Source organism: Piliocolobus tephrosceles, chromosome 16 (assembly GCF_002776525.5).
Source record: "Piliocolobus tephrosceles isolate RC106 chromosome 16, ASM277652v3, whole genome shotgun sequence".
Classification (NCBI taxonomy): Eukaryota; Metazoa; Chordata; class Mammalia; order Primates; family Cercopithecidae; genus Piliocolobus; species Piliocolobus tephrosceles.
Window position 1 is genome coordinate 74898785 of NC_045449.1, and position 25320 is coordinate 74924104.

Below are 25320 nucleotides of genomic sequence, written 5' to 3' on the forward strand. Positions count from 1 at the left end.
CTTGTCTAGGTCACGTAGGGTGAGCAGAGGGTGGTGCACCTTGGGGTCAGGCAGCCTTGCAGATGGCACCTGACCCTCCCTGCCCCCCAAAGCAGCCTCTGTTATCTACGAGCTCTCTGTGCCCTGAGATCGGACCGTGGGCATCCAACACTGGGGATCCCTGGGGCATCGGGCAGCCCAGGTGCCACAATTTACCCATGGCTTCTGCCCTAAATTAAAACCACATTTTTCTCTTTCAGGAATCCCTTTGCCCACGTCCAGCTGAAGCCGACAGTGACCAACGACAGGTCTGCCCCCCTCCTCAGCTGATGGCCACATCTGCGGCGCTGCCCATCCGGTGGCTTCCCCCGCCCTGCCCATGCAGCCTGTTTTGTCATCCTCTGTGCGTTCCTGTTAAGAGAACATCCAGGCCCCAGCTGCCTGGCCTTGCCCCACTTGAGTCTGGCCTGGGCTGGATCCCAGCTGTTCTGGGCAGGGCTGGGCACAGGGGGGCACAGGCCCGAGGGGCCGAGACACACTGGCTGCGCTGCCCAGGGCTGAGGGGCCGCCTCTTGAGGGTATACACCTCTGGTCACATGGCCATGGAGCCCTGGGGTGCCCCTGGGTCAAGGGAGGACATTTGGCCAGCTGGCGGCTGGGAGGGGAGTCCGGCTGCCCTGCTGCTTCTCCTGCCTAATAAACAGGCTCCTTCTGCACCAGGTGTGATCTGTCCACCCAAGGGCCAGAAGGCCGGGAGCAGGGGGATGGGCGCGCCCACACCCCGGCTGGAAGATGAACTTGCCATAAGCACGTCATTCCCTGCAGGCCCAGCAGCTGCGCCTGGAGTGTGGGGCCTGGTCCCTCTCCATGCCCCTCAGTGGGGCTCTCCTGGACTCCCACTGGCAGTGTCGCGAGGGCCTCCCCAGCCCCTTCCCTACCCAGCCTCCCATCCAGAACCTTGCTGCCAGGGCCGCCCAGCTCTCTCCTGTGGCCAAAGACCAGCTGTCAGGTGCTGTGCGGGGTCACCAGCAGAGTACCTGCTGGCAGGTGGGGGCTTCCCCGCTCCTGGGATCTGTCCCAGGACTCCTGGGTGGACCTCCCCCACCCCCACTCACTCCTGCAGGCGCTGGGAAACTCTGCTGGAGTTGGGGGTTTTAACACTTCATTAGCAGATCTGTGTTCTTCGATACTGTTAGGTGAAATACAATGTGCTGAGAGCTGCATTGGTGACAGCAGCCCTTACCTGGGGAGGAGTCTCCAGCAGAGCCCACGCCCACCTGCAGCCACTCACAGCCCGGGGACAGGAAGCTGCAGAGTTGGCAGGCCAGGAGGGCAGTTGAGAGCCGACCAGCAGAGGGTGCAGGGGAGCCCAGCTGTGCTCAACTCTCCTGACTCCGCCTTCCACCCTGGGCCCAGGGACAGACAGTGCCCTCAGAAGGGCAGGGAGGAGGCTGTCCTGGAGAGGCCTGTAGGTCCACTCTCTTCACCCGTCCCTACCAGGCCAACTCGGCCTGCAGGGAGGGAGACCTGTGGGGATCTGCCCCTGCACCCCCAGACACAGCAGGGCCAGAACACCATCCCCTCCACCAGGGTGTACCAAGGACAGTGGGGAGAGAGGGCAGCTTCCTCCTGGCCCCAGGAAGGGGTGGCATCAGGTTCCTACCCCAGCCATGGCACAGCCCCTCCTGTCCAGGACTTTATCGGCAGACCTCAGGAGACAACACACAAAGGTTGCTTTTTTTCTTAGCTTCATTTCTCTTAAAAAACAAGGAACAAGAAAACATGGCACCAGCGTTCTAAGCCTCAAACAAAACACAAAACAAATCCCTCTGCAAAGCAACAATAAACTTTACATCTCTTTGGCAACAATAACTTAAAGTCACCCCACTTTCATTCGCTCCAACCACAGCAGTTACAAAAATATTCCCTGCGCTGCCCCGCCCCCAGCTCCACCTCTTCCCCAGCATCCCCCTGGCTGTAGGCAGGAGCCAACCCCCCCCAACACTGACTTCGGGGTATGGCCCCCACTCTCCTTTGGCAGCTGGGGCCCAGGACCAGATAGTGCCCTGCAGAGGGGAGCTGCCTGCACGGTCCTGCCAAGGGCACCTCTAGAACGGGGCCCACGGCGGCAGGAGCGCAGCCTGGAAGCCCCTTCCACCCCTGATCTTTTTGGCTGCCCACGGTGGCCACAGCAGGACCCAGGTGGGAACAGCCCATTTCCTGTGGGAAGGGTGGGCTTACCGGTCTAGTTGAGTCAGTGAAGGGGAAATAGCCACAGACTTCGAGATAAGGGCAGAGGAAACGGGACTGACACAGGCGCCCAGGGCTGCTCCTTGCCCTGAGCCACCAGGAACCCGGCAAGGATGGGGGCGCAGGGGGTGGGAGGAGGTTCACAAGCCTGCCAGTGTCTCGGAGCCATGCCTCATCCTGTGTCAAGTGTCCTGTGAGGACACCGGAGGAGCCACCAGACGGGGCATATGGGACCTCTGAGGCCAGGCAGCCGGCAGCGGCAGGCAGAGCAGAGGGTAGGGGCCGCCGTGCCCAGGGGCACTGGCCCCTCTTCGGTGTGTGTGTACAGACATCCACTGTGACTCCAGGCGTCCCGAGGGGCTAGCAGCAAACCCAGAAGCCCAAATTCTGCCTCCGGGGCGGAGCATGGCCAATCCACTGTCCAGGGCCTCTCATCCTTCGGGCTTCTCCAGGACACCATGTGGGGCAGAGGCACCCGAATCTGCCGCCAACAGCCACCAGGACATGGTCCCCACTTTCTCGGTCACCATCCTCGCTGCTGCCTGGCAGGGGCTCTGGTGACGCCAGCCTCGAGGAGCAGGAGCTGCCCTGGTCTCAAGCTTCTTTACTCTCACCCCCGGCACCTGCTGCAGGGCCTGGCAAGCAGGACGACAAAGTGAACACAGGGTCCTAAGACACCAGGGCCTGCCTGCCTCCCCTGCAACTCCCACCTGGCCTCCATCCCTGGCCCACATACAGGCCGGGCCAGTAGGGGCTGTGGGCCAGCCCGGGCCCCTTCCCTGCAGCAGATCTGGCTGTGTGTAAGTAGGAGATGGACCCATTTCTCCCATTCCTGCATCACTGGACCCAGGTCAACAAGGCTCAGCAAATGCCTCCGAGTCCTCTTTTACACACAGGGAAACTGAGGCCTGAACAGGAAGGGGATGGCCAGGGTCATGTAGTGGTCTCCTAGTGACCTGTGTGCTTGTTCTGCCACGCAGGGGGCACCCTGCGCCAGGGGTGAGGCTGACAGGCCCTTCCCCCAAGGCTGCAGCCACAGGCCAGGACAGCTAGGGAATAATGGGTCTGCCGAGGGGAGGGAAGAGATGGCAGGGGGCCTTCGAGGAGGTGGACACTTGTCATGCACGTGGGCAGGGGCTGTAGGGGTAGGGACACCTGGCAGAGATGAGCCCAGCCTGGGATGGGGTGGACACTGGAGGGGGCATGGCCGGGAGTGATGGCTGAGGCCCCCAGCAGGGCTCCACCTGGGTACCGTGGGGCGTCGGTCTGCAGGCGCTGGTAAGGTTCTCTGGTGGGAGGGGCTGCCTGCCGCAGGTCTGGTGGGTAGGGTCAGGCAAAGGAGAGCCGGGTGCAGGGAGAAGGCAGGGGCCTGAGGGCCAGGTGGGGTCCAGGCGGGGTCCAGGCTAGGTCTGGAGCCGGGAAGGGGTGGGGTGGGGTAGGGTGGGGCGGGGCGGGGCTGGCCCGGCCCCGGCAGGGACCTAGACGGAGGGGCCCCACCCTCGGAGCTCTGTGCCCTGCCTCGCACGGGCCTCACCTCTCACGGACTCGGCATCTGAATCAGACACGTGCGTGATGGAGAAGCGGGATGTGGGCGCGGGCGACACCTTGAAGCGCGAGAAGGGCGCGGGCGTGGGCGCAGCCGGAGCGGGTGCGGCCGGGTCCAGGGCCATGGCGAAGGCTGCCTTGGTCTGCATCAGCGGGAAGTCGTCGTCCCACGCAAACCCGCCACCTGCAAGCCAGGTGGCGATGTCACTCGCACTCAGCCTGGGATCCCGGGCCGGCTCCGCTCCCACAGTCACGGACCTGGCCCCGCCTCCCATGATGTCACGGGCCCAGGCCCCACCTCCCATGCGGCGCGGATCAGGCCCCGCCTTCAATGACGTCACATACCAAAGCGGCCTCCCATGACGCCACGGGCCAAAGCCCGCCTCCCACACGTCAAGGACCAGGTGCTCCTCCCATGATGTCACACATTAGGCCCCGCCTCCCACAAGGCACGGACCAGGCCCCACCTCCCGTGACATCGTGGGCCCGGCCCCGCCCCGGCTCACCCTCTTTTGCAGTGGAGCCATCTGGGGAGCCATCAGCCTGCCGCGGCGGGCTGGGGGCGCTGGGAGAGCTGGGGGCGCTGGGAGAGCTGGGGCTCCCCATAAGGAACGTGGGGGGCGACTCCTTAGCACCCGGGAAGGGCTCCCCGAGCTCCCGGGTGGGGCTTTCCTGGAGGGATCAGAGAGCACCAGGTGGCTTGGCCGCCAGGAGTCGCGGCCGCTCCCACCCCTTCCTGCGGAAGCGCGACCCCCAGCCCCGAGCAGACACCGGTCGGCGGCGGCCCACCTGGTCGAAGAGGTAGACGGTGACGTCGTCGAAGAAGGACACAGCCTTCTTCTTGCGTTCCAGGTCCTCGCAGAAGGCCTCGGACAGCAGGCTGGGCATCTTGAGCAGGCTGCGCAGGTTGCGGGCGCTCTGGCTCTCAGCCACCACCACGGGCACCGCCGGCGCCTCCTCCTCACTGTCCTCGCTAGGCTCCTGGACGCTGTAGCAGCGGAGTTCCTCGTCAGACTCGTCGCTGTCCTCACCGTCCTCCTCCTCCTCCGGCCGGCCCTCCAAGGCCGCAGGGAGGCCAGGCAGAGCCAGTCGGAGTGGGGCTCTGGGGGTGGCTGGGCCCGCCATCGGCTTTTGTGGAGTCAGCCCTGACAACAGTCCTGTGGGCCCCTGGAGCTCAGAGCTGTTGCCTTCTGAGCTCAGTGGAACCGGGGTTAGCAGGAAAAACTGGGAGCAGCTGGGGCTGGGCCCAGGCAGCACCTCGGCTGGGCCTTGGGGCTCTGGAGGCTCTGGGCCCAGGCCCGAGGGGCAGGTGCTGGGGTCTGGGGAGGACCCTTCAAGCCGCAGCGGTGGGGGCAGCACCTCCCTGGGGCCAGAGCCTTGTGCCTCCCCAGGAACCCCAGGCCTGAGGGAGGCCTGCGCAGATGGCTGCCCAGTGCTCGGCAGGCCCGGCTCTGGCCCAGGACCTTGGTCCCCGCCACACTTCTCTGGGCCCGAGGTGGGCTCGGCCTCAGTCTCCAGGTCTGAGAAGTAGGCGGAGTCTCGGTAGGGGTTCTTCTCGTTGAGGCCACTGAGGGAGGCGGAGAGCCGCATCTGAGGCCCAGGGCCCTCTCCCTCTGAGGTCAGCTCCCCAAAGGCCTGGGGCTCGCACCCTTCCTGCGCCTCCTTGAGCACAAACTCGGGGGACTCATAGTTCTCCGTGTCATAGCCACTGTCCAGTGCTCGGGGCTGCCCTCCCGAGGGGCCAGCGGCCGACGGGCTGAAGACCTCATAGCCACCATCACTGGCTGAGGACGGGATGTCCAGGGAGTCGGGAGTCCCCACCTGCTTCTGCAGAGAGCGGAAGGCTGGCACCACATCCGGCCTCTCGGCCTGCAGGCCGTCACTGGACGTGTCGGTGAAGATGCCTGAGGTGGCCTCAGCTGTGTCCTCATCCTCACTGCTGGGTGCCTCCACCTCAGGGGAGCTGCCACCACCATTCAGGGTGGAGGCCGGCTTGGTGGCAGACACCTCGCCACCAGCAGCAGGCGTGGGCGAGTCAGGCAGGGCGTCGGGGGCACTGGCCTCCTCTGAGGGAAGTGGGGCTCCCTCCTGGGATGGGGAGGGGACAGAAGGAAGGGACAGGCGGGGTCCGGCAGTGCCCTCAGCCTCCGTGGCAAGCTTGGGCTCTGCCTGCAGGTGGTCACCCCCACTACCAGGTGCCTCTGTCCAGGAGGGTGTGACCAGGCAGGGAGCAGGTGCCAGGCCCTGGGCAGGGCATAGATGGGGGAGGCCAGGACAGCAGCCTGGCTCCTGGGCAGAGGAGGCTGCCTGCAGCCCAAGCAGAGACTCCCCGGGGTATGCCGGCTCAGGGGAGGCCCGTGGGGTCTGCTTTGGACTGCAGCAGCCATCAGCGTGGTAGCCCACAGAGCTGGGGTCCCAGGACTCTGGACAGCGGCTGCCGCTGTTGTTGTTGGCAGACACGTTGGAGCGCCAGTGTCCACGCTGGGTGGCCCTCCGCGCTCCCACCTCCTCCAGCTCCTCCTCGCCAGTCAGTGGCAGCGGTGGCGCCCCTGAGCTTCCCAAGGGGGACGTGCCCAGTGGGTCCTCGAAGAAGGGCGAACAGAAGGCAGCCACACCCCAGTCTGCATCCTTGGCTCTGCCCTCCGCCAGCCTCAGGGGCCCCGCAGAGGGCGAGGGCGAGCGTGAAGGGCAGAGCTGGTCCCGCGCCAAGCTTCCGCGAGGGTAGAGGTCGCCGCGGCCCCAGGGGACGTCGGCGGGTGGCCCGTGGCCCAGAAGTGGCTCCATGGCCAGCGAGGCAGCGGTGCTGCCATCAGAGTCCTCGTCCTGGTCTGCGATGGCAGGTGAACTGGGGGCGCAGCCGGCGCAGTCGGGGTCGTGGCCGGCGGCAGGCGTGGCCTCCTCTAGGCGGATGAAATACTCGCTGCCCAGCGAGGGGCTGTGCGCGCTGAGCACCGGAACCACCCCGGGGGGCGCGCCGTCGTGGGCACACAGCTCCTGCAGGCGCGCGGGGCGGTCCGGACTGAGCGTGGCGGGGAAGGCCTCTGCGCCGCGGCCCGCCTCCCACTTGTACTCAAAGTTGAGGCCTCGGCTGGTCTCGGTCACCGTCAGCACGTCGTCGCCATCCGCGTGGAAGCCGTCGCCCGCGAACTGCTCCAGCAGCGGGAAGGACGAGGCGGCAGCGAGCTCCACCACTCCGCCCAGCGTGGGCCCCGCTGCACCAGGCCCAGGACCCACGCTGCCCCCGCCGGGCCGCAGAGAGCGCCAGCGCCGCTCAAACTCCTCCTCTGCTTCGGTGGCGCCCTTGGCACACAGGTAGGACAGCAGCAGGTGCACCTCCTCAGCTGTGGGCCGCTGCTCCGGCTGCAGCCAGCAGAACTGCATCACCTCGTACCTGTGAGGAGGTCCCACGGGGGCCACGTCAGAGGCAACGCTGGCCAGGAACGCGTCCATGGGGCAGGGATGGGGTTCCTCTAACTCCCAGTGTCTTGGGGACGTTAAGGGCATCTCCCACTCGAGTGATGCCCCAAATCTGCCAAGGCAGGCCCAGCGGCGTGGGAGCAGGAGGTGGTTGGGCACTCCCCCTAAGCCTTCCCTTGCTGCACACAGGGGTGCAGAGCTGGTGGGTAGAGGCCCTATCAGAGGAGAGGGGAGACCAGGGAGGGCTGGAACCCCAGGGGGTCAGGGTTAGCCGCCTCTGCCTGGGGGTCAGGATACCCCATCTCGGCCTGGCTGTCCGGGACGGGGCGGTGGGGCCCTCACCAGCGGTCCGACAGGGTCAGCTGCAGCTGGGGCTTGGGCAGCTTGAGCTGCTGCTCCCGGACCGCGTACGCCAGCACCTGCTGGTCCGTGTGCTGGGGGTAGGGCTGCGTGCCCAGCTCAAAGAGCTCCCAGATGGTCACGCCCAGGGACCTGTGGGGTGACAGCCGTGAGTCAGGGCTGGGCACAGCCTGCCACAGCAAGGGCCGCGCAGGATCCCTGGGGTGCCGAAGGGGCAGCTCCCGCCATCACGCCAGTGCCTCAGGACCAGGGCCTGGCACCACACCAGCCGCCCCTCCCTGAGGACAGCCCTTGCTTTCAGCAGACAGAATGTGCACCTGGCCAGGCCCAAGCCGAGCACCTGTGGAGCCTGCACATAAAGGCCAGGCTGGCCAAATCCATCTGCTTGTCCACTCATTCATTCATTCACTGATGCACTGAAGACCAGACACTGCCCAGTGTGGGAGCTGCCCTGGCGGAGCTGGAGGGCAGATGTGGAGCCCGAGGCAGGGTAAGGCCAACATCGGCAGGGGACTGAGGGAGGGGGAGAGAGGGGACGCCTCAGGCCAGCATGGGCAGGGCCAGGGAACAGGCAGGGGTGCACAGAGCATGTGGGCGGGTAGGGCAACTGGGGTCTCCTTCCCGTAGGCTGTGGCTTCACCTAGCCACTTTGGTCCCTGGCTGTCCCAAGAGGCTGCAGAGTGAGACAGAGGTGATTTTGCAAGACGTCACCATGGCCTTGGCCAGAGCCCTGTGACAGGAGACCCCAGCCAGTGTGCAGTGGGGTGGGCAGGCCAGGAAGGGGCCTTGGTGGAGAGGTGAGGAGGGGACAGCGTCCATGATGGGGCACAGTCAAGTGGCTTAGGGGAGACCCCGAGAGCTCAGGGAGGCAGCCTGGCCCATGGGATCTGAGAGTTCCCCAGAAGCAGAAGGCGGCCAGACCGCAGCCTGGGAGCGGTGGGGGCTGCGGGGGAAGCAGCAGAGGTGAGGGCGGGAAGGGGCGCCCACCCCGGGGCAGACCACTACCCTGAGCGGCTCGGCCCCACCCCTTCAGAGGCTACACCAGGTAGGAATGAACAGTCCGTGCTGGGTGCTCAGGATGGGGGCCTCCAGGCTGCGGTTGTGGGAGATTCCAGCACCCCCACTGTCACCTCCTCTGCCTGGCAAGGCCTGACCTACACTCCCCTGAAGGCAGCCAACACCCCGCCCGGACCGTCTCCCCAGGCACAGGTGCACACCAAGTCTCCCATCCCAGGACAGACCCCCCAGCATGCTGAGGCCGGGCTTTTGGCTTTTGGCCCCGTATGTGTGCTCTGACCCCACCATGGGTGGGTGTCAGCCCAGGGGTCCCTCGTGCCGCTGTCAGGCCAGTGTCTCCACCAGTGTGGGGTCGCCACCCAACCAGCCACTTGGGCTGCTGGCGTGCGGCCACTACAGGTGGCTCCGGCAGCCCCCCAACCTCACTACTCGTGGCCATGGTTTGACATGGGTGGGCGGGTGGCACTCGGCCTCAGCCCCTCACGGCGCCACCAGGGCTGCACTCACCACACGTTCCCACTCTTGGTCTGGTCCACGACAAGCAGGTTGCTGTGCACCTCGTCCACCAGCTCCGGTGCGATCCAGCGCAGAGGCACCCACAGCTGGTCGGCGGTCACGAAGTAGTCTTCCTGTTGGCACAGGGACGGGTCACCCCTGCCGGCGCAGGCCCCGCCCCTCATGCCCAGCCCAGCGCAGCCCACCCCACTCACTCTGTACTTGCAGTGAGCCAGGCCATAGTCACCGATCTTCACCGTCAGGTCAGCTGTGAGTAGGCAGTTCCGCAGGGCCAGGTCGCTGCAGGCAGGGTCATGGGCGGGGGCGGGGCAGGGTCAGTGGGATGTGCCAGGTCGGGGACTCCAGCACAGGGGTCCTTTGCCAACACCTGGATGGCTCACAGCCCAGGCCGGAAGGGGCACTGGAGATGCTGCCACCACCCACCCCTGCCTAGGGCCCTATCCTGTGCCCAGCCCTGAGACCTGGGGAGGGACCGTGTGCGTGGGCCTCGAATGTTACAATGCAGATGAGGATGGGGCCTGGAGAGGGTGAGGACCTGCCAGAACCCACCTGGACCCGTCCACGCTTCTCTAGGACCCTCTCCTCCCAGCCCTACTACACCATCACCCTCAGCTCCCCAGGAGGTGGGAATTGATGGGGGAACTGAGGCCTGGAGTATCCCGGGGTCCTGCCAGCTGCCAGAGTCCAGTTTCAGGGCCCAGCCCTGCCATGCCTACTCAGAGCTGGAGCTCTCTCTCACTTGAGCCACCACTGGCCCCAGGGTTGGGTAGGGTCTGCAGAGAACGCGGGTTACCCCTGGCACTACCTCCAACCCAGCCTGCCTTGGCTGCTGGCTTTGACCCCCTGCCTGGCTGGTCACGTGGGTGTGCGGAGGCATAGGATACTGGGTAGACATTACCACACCTGTGGTATTAGTTCTGTGCTCAGGACTTAGGGTGGGGACGGAGCCCAACCCAGGCTGTCCCTTCCCACGTAAGCCCGTGTCTGTGTGCTGGGGGTTGCTATAGGCCCACGTGTCCTGGGCCTATGGGGTGGGGTGGGGTGGGGTTGGGGGCAGGGCAGCTGGGGCTCGGCGGGCAGGTCGGGAGGCTGGCAGCTACCCTCTTCAACAAAATCACTGATGCTGGAGTCACCTGAGTCATCACTCAGCACCAGGATATTGTTGGAGAGGATGGCCGTGCGGCATCTGGGGCTGGCGGGGCCACATGTCCTTCGCCACTTCTTCCAGCACGTCCCCCGGGGCCCCAGGGGCTGGGCGTCCCGGCCCGAGCAGGACAGAACCCTCCCTCCAGGGTTCTGCGAAGCGGGGCCTGCTAAGCCCTCCCTTTGGGACTTGAGGGAGACAGAGTGTGGGGTTGGCGTGGGGTTGGCGTGGGGCTGCAGGGTGGTGGCTGACTGCCTCGGGGAGAGAACAGGCCAGCCTGACAGTGCGTATTTCTTCGTCTAAACCTGCAAAGTGGGTGTCAAACCATTGTCTTCCCAATTTTTCAAAAACATCATGAAATCCCTTTGCATAGTGGTTGTTTGATGTTGCATGAGATGAACCTGGCCAGTCCTCGCAACCCCCTGGCGGCAGGACCCGGCCCTATGCCCTTCCTTCAGGGGAGGGGCCGAGGCACAGAGAGGGCCCCAGTCCAAGGGTTACAGCAGGGAGGGGCCCTGGCCTAGGGCTTCCTGGCCACTGGCCCGCGCCCGCCCTCACCTGTGCACGTAGTTGTTCCGATGCAGGTGCAGGACGCCGCAGGCTACCTCACAGGCCATGCGTTGCAGGGTCAGGGGGTCGGGCGCCATGGACTCCGCCACCCGGCAGCTCCGCAGGTAGCCCTTGAGGTCCCCCTGCAGAAAGGGGGCATGGCGCAGTCACCAGCAGACTGGGGACTGGCCACCCTGGAAGGTCCCTGCCTACCTCCCCAACTCCTCCACCCCTACCCACAGCTGACGGACAGCAGCTGCCCAGAGCAGCCCCACACCCTGCACAGTGGCTGACACCCAACAGTTCCTGGAGAGGGGCTGTGTCCACCGGGGCTGGGCTGGACTGAAGGCTCCCTCTCCACTGCCCCTCAGCCAGCCCTGGGCAGCAGGAGTCCCTTGGCCTGTGGTACAGAGAGAAACGCAGGGCCCAGGTGGATCTGCTTGATGGAGCCTGGGGCTGGTGGTCGAGGGTTGGTCGGCAGCCCCTGACCTGCCGAAAGCCCAGCTCCTGGGAGGGCCAGCGTTAGGAGTCCAGACACCAGTGTGTGAGGGCCCCTGTCCCAAGGGAAGCCAGCAGGTGACCTAGCCCAGCTGCGGGCAGGCTCGGCTCAGTGCAGGAGCTGTGTATGTGCAAGGGGGTGGGGGGCAGGTCCCTGGCGGGGGTGGGTCCCCGGTGGGGTGGTGACGGGCAGGCCCAGGACTCCAGGCAGCCTGGGGAAGTGGCCATCCCCAGTCCCCCATGACAAACTCAAGCCTGAGTCAGGCCGTGGAGCCCCAATGGAGCAGTAGCCCCCCAATTGGCCCAGGATGCCTCCTCCTGAACCACAGGGCACACAGGCAGGTGAGCAAGCAGCTGGCAGCTCCCCAGGGGTGCAGGGAGTCCCAGGCCAGGCCTGTCCTGTGCCCAGCCCCCACAGTCCCTCCCCAGGGAGGCTGGGTCTCCCCATGGCCTCCTCTCCCCATGGCCTCCTCTGGAAGGCGGTGGGGCAGGGTCCCTGGGTCTTGGCTTTAGGGAGGATGTGAGGCCCCCAGGGAGGGGGTGGCACCAGACGCTGGCAGGGCAAGGGAGAGCCCCGGCTCAGCAAAGGCCCCAGGCCCCCGGGCAGCAGCTCACCAGCGGGCAGAACTCCATCACCAGCAGGTAGGGCGTCACCTCGGCACACTGGGCCAGGCACTGCAGCAGGTTGCTGTGCTTCAGGGCCCTGCAGGAGTGGACAGGCGGCCCCTGACTTGGGAGGAGCGGGGGCAGGGGAGGGGGAGGCGGGCCGGGCAGGGGAGGGGGAGGAGGGGTCGCACAGTGTGGGCCTTTGTGCCCGATGGCCTCCCACCTGTAGGGCTGCACCTCCTCCAGGAACTGCATCTGCTCCTGCACGCTGGCGCTGGCCTGCAGCTCCTTCACCACCACCTGGGCACTGCGGACGCCAGCATTCACCTCCCCCAGGATCACCTGTGGACAGCGTCCCCCACGGCTGCTCCGCCTCCACAGGCCCCGGCTTCCAGGCCTTACTCTTCTCCCACCCGCCCCGGCCCCTTCTCCTCCTATGCCCAGTCCATTCACTGCAGTGCAGGGTGTGGGTTCTGGACCCCTCCCAGCGATCCTCTGGCTGTAATATTCTGAGTCTTTCGTGTTACTCTCTCCCCAAGGTCTCCCGCTGCCCTCTCTCTCTTTCTCTCTCTGGAGGTTTGAAGTGAGGAAGAGGGACCCAGTTGTCTCGTTTAGGCAGGGTCGGGGGAAGGCCAGGACCAAGAGCCTGCTCCTCTCCCTCCCAGGGCCCCTCCCCAGGTACCTCTGACCGCAGGACCCCCTAGGGAGAAGGGGCTGCAGCCAGACCCTGAGGACCTCCCTGAGGAGGGATCCAGCAGGGCCCAGGGGCCAGAGAAGGGACCCTCGGGGCTGCGGTGGCTCCCAGGAGAGCAGGTCTGCATCCCTGTGTCCCTTCTGCCTACCAGGCGAGAACCCTCTCTCCCAGGTGGGACACATACCTTCCCGAACCAGCCATGGCCGATTTCCTTCAGGTATAGGAGGCTGTGCCGGCCCAGGTCCGTGGACTTGAGGAGCTGCACTGTAACCAAGCAGGGGGGTCAGGGACCCGGTGCGGCCTTCGCGCCCCCCAGCTTCCTCACCTGGCCCCTGGAGGGACTGCCCGCTTGGCCTGTTCTGGGGAACTGTCCTGAGTCCCCAGCACCAGCTGGCAACCTTGGGGCTAGTATCAGGAGCCAGGGTCTCTCGAGATCAGGGGCCGCTGCTTCCCAGAAAAGCCACGGAGCTGCAGGCTCCATCCGGGCATCTTTCTGGATAGGTCTGGAGAAGGTGCCCGAAGCCACTGGAATAGCTGGGCAAGGGACAGCAGGACCTGGAGCCGGACCCGCCACATGGGCTGTACCAGGCAGGCAGTGTGGCTGAGCGAGAGGCTGGGGCCACGGCACAGGGAGGGCACTGGCGCGGCCCACCCCCACCCTGCCGCAGGCTGGCATCCCACGCCAGGCACACCAAAGGCTCCTTTGTTGGGGGCTGCTTGGCACAACCCTGCACGGAGCACACTGGCCCATTCTCCCCGAGGGCCAGGCCGGGTGAGGTCAGCGGGAGGAAGGGTCATTGAGGCCCGGGAGGAAGGGGCCAGCGCTGGCAGAGCCCACTCATGCCTGCCCACGCCCCGAGGGATTCCCCGAATTCTGCTCCCACGCCAACTGCCCAGAGGGCTGACGGGGCTGGGTCTGAGCCCAGCTGCCAGGAGAGCCCAGGGGGAGGGGGCTCCTTCCAGGGCCCAGAGACCCAGAAAACGTAGAGGTGGGGCAGGGCATGTGGGCCCACCGGGCGCTGTGTCCCGAGCCCAGCCTGTCTGGACAGCCCTCTTTCACCCTGGGGTGTCCAGGCCCACACTGTCCCTGAGCAAGTGTGGGGTCCTGACCACGGGTGCTGAGACAGTCCAGAGGCCCTGGGCACCGCCGGAGGCAGCGGGCGGCCGTCCTTCTCCGCAGTCCCCAGCGGGTGGGGCCATTGCCCAGGTTCCTCCCCGCTGACCTCTGGGGCTGCTCTTCTGGCCTCACCCCAGTCTCTCTCCTCTCTAGAAGCACATTCCCCCCGGAAAACTGAAACCAGGGCTGCCAAGGTAGAGAAACAGGTAACCACTGCCTTCTTCCAGGTCCTTGTCTGCTGACCCCAGTCCCCAGGACAGTACTCCAGAGGTGGCTCGGAGAATCTGCAGGGGCCAGGCACATACCTGTCCCTGGACCCAAGGGCAGTACCCCCTTGGATGGTCCCTGGCAGCTCCCAGCAAGGTCAGCACAGGGCTCAGGGACCCCCGCAGCCATCTGGGAATGTCAGAGGGCCTCGTGCGCTGAGTGGGTGGCTGCAGTCCTCCACGCCCGGCCACAGATGTGCTCACAGCTCAAATGCCAGCCCTGATTCCTGCCTAACTGGGAACCTGTCCTCCAGGAGACGGGGCAGAGTAGGATGCGTTGAGGCCCTGGCTCCGAAGCTGGGGGCTGGGGGCCCTCTCTAGGTCCCAGACCAGTGCCTTGGGTGCCAGGCTGCCACGATGAAGGCTAGGCTCGCAGGGCCCAGCCAGGCACGGCTCAGAGCCAGCTCTCAGGGTCCAGCCAGGCACAGCTCAGAGCAGGTGAGGCAGCCTTCATGGCACTGTGGTAACAGGCCCAGGTGCCAACAGAGCCCCAACAGGGCTGGCAGGGGCCCCTCCCACTGGCCTGACACCCCTCCAGCCTGTGTTCCCAGAGGAGCTGGGGGTGGGCAGTGATGGGGGCAGCCCCAGGCGAGAAGCTTGCTGGGAGGGGGCCTGAGATCTCAAGGTTCTGGAGGGACCCCCACCCACCACCCAGGCTCCAGGACAGAGCTGGGAGTTCCTGAAGCCTGGCCATTCACCCCCAGCCTCCCCCAGCACGTCCACCCCGTGTGAGTGGTCGGCCTAGGACCCTAAGATGGGGGCAGACGAGGCTGTGGCCGAGGGCCCTGCCTGCACCTGCACTCCTGGGTCAGCCCCACCCCTCGGCCCCTCCCCCCAGCCTGAGTGAAAGGCCGATTCACCACCCGCCCACAGGGGCCCCACCAGGGCCCCTCCTCCCGCCATGCACAATGGAGCCCGTGTCCCTGAAGGGCTGGCGCTCAAGGGGGCAGGAATCTGGGGTCAAGCATCCCTGGACTGTAGAAGAGTCCCTGCCCCAGCACATGGCCGTGTCCAGGACCAAACAGCCCGCACCCCTGCCCCAGTGCCCACCCCTGCCCCAGTGCATAGCAGCCCTTGGGCAGGGGAGGCTGGAGGCCCAGGGCTGTACCAGACCCTGCCAACCCCTGGCCGGCCCCCAGGCCCAGGAAAAAGGGGTACATGCACCTTTGGCCCCACAGCACAGCCTGGGACGCAGCCACAGGGAGTCCAGGGCCGCACACTGCGTCTACCCCACTGGCCACTCCCAGCCCTGTGCTGCTCCCACTCCAGAGCTGAGTCTTCTGGTCTCCCTGGCTCCCCCAGGTCACGCCCAACACCCAGCACCTGGGCCCCAGACGGAGGCCACCCTGTCTCCCCACCCAGCCCTCACCTGAGCGCCCAGGCTGCTTGGCCATGGGCAGGGAGACCTCCGTGAGTGGCAGGACGTACACGTCGGGCCCGTTCTGTGCCGCCGTGGCCGGGGAGCCCTGTGCCAGGTCAGCCGCATACTCATCCCCCTCCGCATTCTCAAACTCCTGCGGGCCGGGCCGGGCATGAGCAGGGCTTTTCACAGGTCCAGGAAGGGTGTGGCTGGGCCTTTCCAGGCCCCTTTCTTCCAGGGCCGAGCCCCCAGGGCAGGACAGGAGGGGGTACTTGGCCCAGAATTGGAGCCCCCACCCCTGCAGGCCAACGGCCCAGCACCCCTGCTAACTGCCCTTCTATCTGTCTCCTCTTGCTGACCCCCCACGCCCCCCACCAGGGGCTCAGTTGTCCCATAAGGGGCCAGAGGCAGATCCCAGAGCCAAGAGGACCCATCTCAGACTCCAGAAAGGATGCGATGAGCTGTAGGCACCAGCGCCTTGGCCTGGCCTCAGTTCCCCCATCCCTCCCTGGTGGGCAGCCCAGGCTGAGCCCCACCTTGGGGCCTGAGGGCCTAGAGGCAGGGAACCAAGGGACAGAGGTGAGGGCACTGAGGCCAGCTGGCCCTGCCCATCCAGAATCAGCCCCCAACATCTCTCAACCACCCGCATCCCCAGCAGCCCCTCACCCTGGGCCCTGCCTGGGGTTCCACCCTCCCATGGGGCAGCTTCGGGGACAGGAATTCCATCGCCCCCTGTCCCACAGTCCTGTGGGAGAAGCAACTAAGCAACCCCCACACTGCGCGGACAAGGAGCATTCCCGGGTGCCTGGGAACCCAGCGGCCATCTTCACCCTGGGCAGCCCACCTGCCACCGCCATCCACCCCGACGGCCCTGGACCTTTGCCTGGTGGTCGCACCACCTCTGGAGCTCCCAGGACTCCTTAAGAGCCTGGCCCCGTGCAGCCTAGGGCTGGGCCACTCCCTGCCAGGCTGCTATTTTGAAATGCAGAGGCCACACCTGTCTAGGGGAGACCCCACCCCCAAGTCCAGGGCACATTCCTGCTCTGAGAGCCGAAGTCTCCAAAGTCCTGGGCCAGCTGAAAGCAACGGCCCCGGGCACAGTGACAGCCGCAGTCCCTGAGCACTCGGTACAGCCTCCCTGCCTCCTCACAACTCCCAGTGCCCCAGTGGGGAAACTGAGGCTCGGATGGGTCGAGGGACTTCCAGCTGGATCCTGGCCAGCACCCGGGCTGGTGAGTCCGAGGACAGGCAAGTGCAGTGGGAGGGGAGGTCTGGGCTCCTCACACACTACGTGTGACCCTGGGGACGCCTCCCTTCCCTGGGCTGCAAAAAGAGGGGTGGGTGGCTCTGTTGGTATTCCCGCAAGCTTGGCCCAGCCTGCACTTTTGGAGCACACAGGGATGGGGGATGCAGGTGCTGTGTGGGCAACTCCCCCTCCCCAGGACCCAGGAGACCACCCCAGAAGCCCCCTCTTGGCCCTCCAATCCCAGCCCTGGCCCCGCCCATCTGGGCTTTGTAGAGGAGCCCGGGTCACAGATGCCATCTCTCCCTGCGGTCGGGCCCGGGCTCCAGGCGTTACCTGCTGCCCGGGGGCCGGCCGGGTCCTGCCGATGCAGCGTGCAATCAGGTAGCACAGGGTCAGCATTGGGGGCTTGCCCAGCCCCTTCCCCCAGCACAGCTCCCCACCAGGGAGTCCGGCACAGGCCCCCAGATCCCAGGAGGGAGCCCAGTGTGGAGGCAGGACTTCCCAGAGGCACGTTGGCGCTGGAATGTTCCGGGCACCATGTTCCCAAGGAGGTGAGGAGGGCGCAGGAGGAGGAGCTGTGGCCAGCCCTTGTTTGGAGCCTTGTTCTTACAGTGCCCCAAGGAGGGGCCACTGATACAATAGCCCCACATGCCCCACCCAGGCCCCACCTCCACTCCCGCCCCCGCCAAGACCTTGAGGCTCTGGCCTCAGGATCCCCAGGAAGGCGCCAGTGCTGCCTGGCCCGGCCCCTGGTGCCAGCAGCTGGTCCAGGGGCACGTCCCCAGGGCAGGGTAGGGGCTCTGGGCAGGAGCGCAGACCCCACAGCCTGGGGCCACAGCTTTGCCGCCCAGGCCCGCAGCTGCTCATTGGTTGACGGGGCTAGGCCACCTCAGAGGGCTCTGGAAGGGTGAACGGGCTGGAAAATGTGGCCTTTGGAAAAGGCAAAAAGGCCACATTCAGCACCGTCACCTTCCAGGCCAGCGAGACAGGCGGGCAGGGCCCGCTCCTTGGCCCACTCTGCGTCATGACATACCGGGGCAGGGAGGACTCTGGGCCTGTCTCCAAGAGGGGTGACGCCGGCGGGGGCATGGGTCACTTCGTAGGAAAGCGCCCCTGAGATACGGACGGGGTGCTGTGCGCGCTGCAGAACAAGCCTCCACCCTCCTCCTTGTCTGACTTCTCCTGGCCTAAGAATCCGACCTCTGGCCCAGGGATGGGGCTGACCCCCTGGCTGTGTGAACCACCAGAGGTCCAGGCCAGGGTGTCGTTTGCTCATCAGCAGAAACGGGACCATGGAGACTCCGGGAGGGGTGGGCAGTGCCGGCCGGGGTTCTTTCTGCCTGGCCCTCCCTGCTGCTCAGAGTTCCAGCGGGAAGTGGGCTGGGGGTTTACAGGGGGAGGAGCAGTGCTCGGCACCTGTCCTTGGCAGGGGGCCTCCAGAACGGCAGCCTAGTGAGGCCAGGCCTTGCCCTTGGTGATGCTCCCTAACCAGCAGGCAGGGCTCCAGCATCACACGCCGCCCCCTCCAGAGGGCAGAAGATACCCCGGGCAAGGGGACTTCAACCGGTGAAAAGGTATCTGTGCCGGAAGCTTGTCTGGGCGGCCCGGACTTCCCTTTGCAGATTGAATTCGGAGGGATGTGAGGGCCCCCTGCAGAGGCAGCTCCTTCACCAGGAGTCAGGGGCCTCTAGGGGAGCAAGCCCCCTCCCACACCAGCTCCAGAGGCCCCGACGCCCCCTGAAAGGCCGTCCTCAGCTTCCATGAGTGCTCAAGCCCAACCCCAGGCTGGAGTGGGAGCATCAGATCACGCCCCAACAGAGGGCTTCAAAGTCAGGGAAGCTGGGGCAGGTTCCTGAGGAGGAGCTATGGAGTCCCTGGACCAGGGTCCACGTGGTCCCCAGGTGGCCCCACAGCGACTACGGCCACCTAGCAGCCACGTTGGTGGCCCCGGGAAGGAGAGAAGCTCAGGATCAAGTGGATGCTACAGGCCTTGCCTGCGGGATCCCACAGCAGCCCCCAGGCCTCACCTTGAACCCGATGCCGCCCTTCTTACAGCACAGGCAGGCCAGCATGAGGACGATGACGGCGAAGAGCCCGGAAAAAGACACAGCCACCACGGCGAGGGAGGATGGCCAGGACAGCTCGCTGAGCGGGGCGCCGTCTGCAGGAGAGCAGCGCGGTGAGCGTGGCCATGGCTGAGGGCCGGCCAGGCCCCTGCCCCTGCCCCTGCTCCAGGCTCCGCAGCCCCAGTCCAGGCTGGGCCTCAGCACCCTGACCTCTCGCCCCAGACCCCACACTTCACAGTGTGGCGAGCAGGTGGCCAGTGCCTGCAGTCCTGCAGCCAGTCCCTGGACGCCACCCTGGCCTTGCCAGAGGGACATGGGGTTGGCAGAGTGGCCAGAGCCTGCCCAGTTCCCAATTCTGGGGTTCACAGATACCCCTCTGAGAAGTCAGGGTCTCAGGGGCTACAGGGGGACCCCCATCTCCCTCCCAGATGCCGGTCACCCCACCTGGCCCCTCTGGGACTGGGAAGGGGACATGGACTCTTCAAACACAGGAGACCATGTTGCTGGCTGCTATCTGCTGGCCACGCATCAGGCTCCGGACAGCGAGGGCTCAAGGCTCTTCCAGCCTCTGAGGTGCGGGGACCTCACTGTCCCTGAGAAGGTGGTGCTGCTCTCCTGCGTGCCACCTGGCGCCTCCAAGCTGTCCCCTTGCCAAACCCACGGCCAGGCCTCTGGTGCTGTTTCTGTCCTGGGAACCGCGGGGAAACCCCCTTCTGCAGCTGCTGGTCCATGGAGCCCCTCATCTCAGAGGGAAACTGACAGTAAGCATCCCTCCCGCCACCCAAGTATTGAGCTGAGCCCGGCTTCTAAATCAGGACAGTTGAGCTGAGCCCGCCTTCGAGGAAGCTCGGTCCATCTGCTGCCCACAGGATGACACGGTGGGGACCAGCCTGGGTGTCCCCTGGGCAGGGGAAGGCACCCTGACCCGCTGGCTCCATCCCCTGGGCCTGCCCCGTCCCACCACACCCAGCTCCAATCCGTGCCCTTCCCTAAAAGCTTTCTGTCTGGCTGTCCTCCACGTGGCCCTGGAGATTTCCCAGCCACCCCCAGTGCCTCTTGCCACTGAGCACCTACAGCTTCTCAGCTCCCCAGCTCCTAACACCCCTCAACACCCCATCTCCTGGCCCAGCACACCCCCAAAGCTGTTGTCATCTCTACCCCATTGGACCAGCGATGAAACAGGGTCAGCGGGGGCAGGGCTGCCCAAGGTGGCACAGCTGACCTCGCCTGAGGGCTGCAGGCTAACGGGGCATCTGGGAAGGCTGCCTGGAGGTGGCGTGAGCTAGAAGACAGTGAGGGCACCCTGGGCTTCCTGCTCGGGTCTCCAGGTTGTTCCCCAGCCCCACACACGAGGAAGAGAGGACCCAGGACGGCTTGGAGTGAGGACCAGACAGGGCTGTGGGGACAAGGAGGCAGGGGCAGCCGGCAAAGCAAGACCCGGGTTCCTGGGGCAGGAAACCAACTGTGCCGCAGGCGGAGAAGAGCCGACGGGTGGGGCCGTGAACCGATGTCGTCCCAGGCAAGGTTTCCAGGATGTGCGTGCGTGTCATGCGTGTGAGGACACCCCGCACACCAGGTAAGCCCCCCTGTATTCTCACACCCGTACGGCAGGAACACAGGCAGAGGCTCACAGGCACTCAGCAGGCCCCGCCTTCCAAAGCAGCCAGTGCCTTCCGGGACTGCGCGTTGCCATGGTGCCCATCTCCCAGGCTCCATCTGGTGCCTGCCTGGCATCAGTCCACACCCCTCTGCCACCTTCGCCCACGCCCTCCTGGCCCCTCTCCTGGCGGGCCTTTCCCTCATGGGACACGCTGGGTGAGTGGAAGAACCTCTCTGGGGCCTTTTGGGGCCAGGGTCTGGACTTCTGTCCTCAGAGCTGGCAGAGCCCGGGGCTGGACAGGCCACCTGCCGGGCAAACGGCAGCCCCAGGAGGCCCGACCTCAGCCTCCCCTCAACCTCCCCTTCGGGCCCCACCTCAGCCACCCTGGGCTCCCCCGCCCCAAGACCCTATCCCCCCGTCCTCCCCCGCACTGAGGCAGCTGGCCCTGGGGCATGGCCCTGCTGAGGCCCCTCTCCCCTCTAGAAGGCCCCGGTCCCGGTGCTGGGCGGCCATGGGGGGTCATTCAGCACCACGTGCTGACTCAGTGGAGGGCAGAGGTGGGCAGGGGCACTGGGCAGACCTGCCCATGAGCACAAGGCCACGTCCCTGAAGGTGGATGTGTAGGGGTGGGGGATGGCCACACAAGCCAGCCAGAGCCAGAGGGTCGCAAGGAGAGGCGGCACACTCGGGCTTCCACATCCACAGAAGTGGCCGATTTCTGGAGCCCCTACCCGTGCCCAGAGCAGCAGAAGCCGCAGTGGATCCCATCTGACAGCGGCTGTCCGAAGCTCCACCCAGAGACCCTCCCTCATCAGAATCACCACCACCCTTGTGGGGAGCGATGACTCACGCCTGTGATCTCAGCACTTTGGGTGGATCACTTGAGGTCAGGAGTTCGAGACCAGACCAGCCAACATAGTGAAACCCCATCTCTACTAAAAATACAAAAATTAGCTGGGCGTGGTAGCACAAGCCTGTAATCCCAGCTGCTCAGGAGGCTGAGGCAGGAGAATTGCTCAAACCCAGGAGGCGGAGGTTGCAGTGAGCCGAGATTGTGCCATTGTACTCCAGCCTGGGCAACAGAGTAAGACTCTGCCTTAAAAAAAAAAAAAAAAAAAGGAATTACTACCATCCCACTTCGCAGATGAGGACACTGGGGCCCCTGGAAGTGGGGTGGTTTGTCCAGGACACCAGCGAGTCCAGGCCCTGTCCTCATGGCCACGAGAGGACCCTGGGCAGAGGAGGGGGTTCCCACAGCCTCTCGGCCGCAGGTTGATGCCTCCCTCAGGCCCACGTGCTCTCGGCCACCCTGGCAGCCACAGCCTAATGCACCCACCGCCACCTCTGCATTCCCAGAACCTTCTCTGTGCCCTCGTCAGAGGCACCTGCTGTCGGGGCCCCACTGGCTGTCAGCTTGCAAGACAGACCACGCTCTGACCCCAGATGCCAAGGGCCAGGCCTAGTACCCTGGGCACCATGACACTTGTAACAATCCAGCACACATAGGTGCCCACATATGTGCATGCGTGAAAACACATGAAACATTCATGCACACACACCTCATGAAAACACGCGAAACATACATGCACATGTAGCATGCATACAACCATACCTGTGACCGTGTGCACACACTGTACACGGGCCAAGACATAAATGTCATGCACAGACGTGCACACGTGCATATGCATGTGTACATACCACACACACATATCCACACGTGTGGACATACATAACCACACACGAGCAGACCCACGCGCACACACCCACATGCCCACCCACACGTGTGCGTGCACACACCCACGTGCACACCCACATATGTGAGCCCACACCCCCACACATGCGTGAACACACCTACACATGCGAGCGCACACACGCACACACCAACACAGGCACACACACCAACACATGTGCGCACACCCACACGCACACACACACTCGCACACCCACACACTGCAGACATACCCACATGTGCATGCACACCCCCACACAGACACACACACGCACACACCCACACACATGCACACACACACCCACACAAGCGTGCACACACATCCACATGCGCGCACAACCCCCACACGTGTGCAAACATACCCACACACGTGCACACACACCCACATGCACACGCACGTGTGCGCACACACGCATCCAGACATACCCAAACAGGTGTGTGCACACACCCACACGTGCGCACACACGTACATGCACACACCCACACATGCATGCACACATGTGCGTACACACGCACGCACGCATACCCATACACTCGTAGACACACACACCCCCACACACGCACACACAACTCCACAGGCACACACATGAATGCACACATGCACACATCCCCTGGCTCAGTCCCCACTACCGGCCTGCTCAGTATCATCATCCTCACTTTACAAGTATGAAAACTGAGGCTCAGGGATGTCACAAGCACACCCAAAGGGTGGCCCGGCTCTGCCAGCTCCACTGCCCTGCTCCAGATGCCATGCCTGCCCCTCCACAAGCCACGCGGAAGGCCCCACTTATTTCCTTGGGATTAGCCCCCACTAGCAGGTAGGGAGGCCTCTGTGGGGTCTGCTTGCCTGTCTCGCTCATTAATGCCTCACTCTGCCCAGATGTGAGAAGGGGTATCTGGGACCTTACAGCCCAGAAACTTATGCCTAGGAAGACACAAGTTGCACATGACTTTGTTTCTGAAACTTCTTGAAAGCCCATTTAAACCAGCATCCCACTGTTTAACCCTCTGCTACCACCCACGCTGCACAGTGTCCCCCAGGCTCTTCCAAGCCCGGCCCTCTGCTGCCATACATACCGTGCGGCCCTGAGGCTCTTCCAAGCCCAGCCTGGCCATACTGCAGTCCCTGGTCCTCCCGCAGGCCTTACAAGAGCCCAAGAAAGCAGCCGCACCGAAAGGTCACTTCAAAGCAGACCCCGCCCAACCCTGGTGACCCCTGCTGATGCCCCACCCCTCTGCTGCCCTGCTAAGGCTGTGCCCCTGGCCATGGTGAGAATGGACGCAGTTCTGCCCCCTCTGCAGCTGGGCTGGAGGGTGCCTGTGTGAGCCTGCGGTGGGTACACTGTGACACCAGCATGCACACACGTGTCCAGGCTGTGGCTTCCTACGGCCACTGTCCACACAAGGAACCAGGGGCTCACCCATGTGGGGTAAAATGCACCAGGATCGTCACAGCCCTTGAGTCCTCTGTCCACCAGCCTTGTCCACCGGCACTGAATCGGCCACTCTTGGGACCCCCAGAGGATGACTCTATTTCTGTTTTAGAGATGGGGTCTCACTGTGTTGTCCGGATGGAAATGCAGTGGTGCGATCACAGCTCACTGCAGCCGGGAACTCCTGGCCTCAAGCAGTCCTCCCCGCCCAGCCTCCCGGGTAGCTGGGATTACGGGTGTGACAGGATTTCTACTGTTCCTGCCGCGTCTCCTGGTCAGCACTCTACTGTGAGGGAGGACAGGGCCTTCACCCACACTTGCTTTTTTCATATTAGTGCTCAAGACACTATCATTCCCCTTTATTTACATCACACTTAGGAGCTCCTTTTCATTCCAATGAGCTGTAATGTGTTCCTGTAATTGTTTAGTTTGATTCTCAAATTTCCCTAGATTTGGTCAGAGGGCACCTGGTGTATGCAGAGTAACGGCCCTAGAGCCGTCCACCTCCCAATCCTCAAAATATGAGACTCTGGGTGCCCTACATGGCAAAAGGAACTTTGCAGGCGGGATTAAGGAAAGGACCTGGGGTGGGGCCATTAGCCCGGATTGCCAGGCGAGCCAGGGTCATCCCGAGGGTCTTTGGACGAGGGAGGCAGGAACTGGAGACGAGAGAAGTGACTGCAGAAGCAGAGGCCATGGGGGCCATAGGGGCTGTGAGGGCTGTGAGCCGCGGATGCGAGGGGCTGAAAAGGCCAGGGGTGGACTCTCCCCAGAGCCCAGCCTCCACTGTGTTGACTGTAGCCAATGAAAGTGACTTTTGGCCGGGTGCGGTGGCTCACGCCTGTAATCCCAGCACTTTGGGAGGCCAAGGTGGGTGGATCACCTGAGGTTAGGAGTTCGAGACCAGCCTGGCCAGCATGGTGAAAACCCTGTCTCTACTAAAAATACAAAAAACTAGCCGGCCATGGTGGCGTGTGCCTGTAATCCCAGCTACCTGGGAGGCAGACGCTACAGCGAGCTGAGATTGCGCCACTGCACTCCAGCCTGGGCGACAGAGTGAGACTCTGTACCCCGCAAAAGAAAAGAAAGCGAGTGACTTTCAATTTCTGATCTCCAGAACCTACAATAATCGACTCCATGACATCTGTGGTCAGTGGCCACAGCGGCCACAGGAAACTCACCCAACGGCCCTTCTGAGCGGCTCCCCAGCAAAGCCTTTGTGGTATCCGCCCCCAACCCCTGTGCCTCCTGGGACACGGGACAGGCCCAGCGAGGGTGGGTGCTACAGAAAGCTTGGTGGCTGGGCCGGTCCCTAGAGGGCCACCATCAATCCTCAAAGCCATACTCAGATGCAGTGGCTCAGGCCTGGCACCAGCTGGTCCAAAGGTGGGAGTGGCGAGGGCACATCTGCTGTGCACACGTGCCTGGACGTGCAGGGGGCAGGTCCAGGTCGGCTTCAAGGACTCTGCCCAGGCTAACCCTAGAGGCCTCTGGCGCCAGCTTTTCCTCCTCTCCTCTCCTTTCTTTCCTTCCTTCCTTTCTCTTTCTCTCTCTCTCTTTCTCTCCCTCCCCTTCCTTCCCTCTCCCTCCCTCTCTTTCGACAGTCTCGCTCTGTCACCCAGGCTGGAGTGCAGTGGCATGATCTCAGCTCACTGCAACCTCCGCCTCCCCATTCCAAGTGATTCTCCCACCTCAGCCCCCCAAGTAGCTGGGATTACAGGCACCTGCCACAACCACCCCTGGAGAACTTTTGTATTTTTAGTAGAGATGGGGTTTCACTATGTTGGCCAGGCTGGTCTCGAACTCCTGACTTCAGGTGATCCACCTGCCTTGGCCTCCCAAAGTGCTGGGATTACAGGCATGAGCCACTGGGCCCGCTCTATCTTTTCTTTTCTTTTTTTTTTTTTTGAGACGGAGTCTCACTCTGC

The 25320-nt window shown here is 64.3% G+C and overlaps 1 protein-coding gene across 6 annotated transcripts in view; it reads right to left on the minus strand.

Moving 5' to 3' along the window:
• Positions 1 to 1713: 1713 nt before the first annotated feature.
• AATK (apoptosis associated tyrosine kinase) overlaps positions 1714 to 25320 on the minus strand; it is a 48850-nt gene continuing 25243 nt past the window's right edge. For 4 of the 6 annotated variants that reach the window (XM_023211591.3, XM_023211593.3, XM_023211594.3 and 1 more), the window contains exons 2-14: positions 18592 to 18725; positions 15328 to 15472; positions 12760 to 12839; positions 12105 to 12223; positions 11891 to 11978; positions 10787 to 10920; positions 9279 to 9363; positions 9076 to 9197; positions 7534 to 7683; positions 4564 to 7165; positions 4281 to 4446; positions 3764 to 3958; positions 1714 to 2864 (exon numbers count right to left, since the gene is read on the minus strand). In XM_023211591.3, the coding sequence (XP_023067359.2) occupies positions 2824 to 2864; positions 3764 to 3958; positions 4281 to 4446; positions 4564 to 7165; positions 7534 to 7683; positions 9076 to 9197; positions 9279 to 9363; positions 10787 to 10920; positions 11891 to 11978; positions 12105 to 12223; positions 12760 to 12839; positions 15328 to 15472; positions 18592 to 18725 (4061 nt within the window). In that variant the 3' untranslated portion in view covers positions 1714 to 2823. The remainder of the gene's footprint in view (positions 2865 to 3763; positions 3959 to 4280; positions 4447 to 4563; positions 7166 to 7533; positions 7684 to 9075; positions 9198 to 9278; positions 9364 to 10786; positions 10921 to 11890; positions 11979 to 12104; positions 12224 to 12759; positions 12840 to 15327; positions 15473 to 18591; positions 18726 to 25320) is intronic. The other 2 variants (XM_023211595.2, XM_023211596.3) reach the window with 2 other exon arrangements.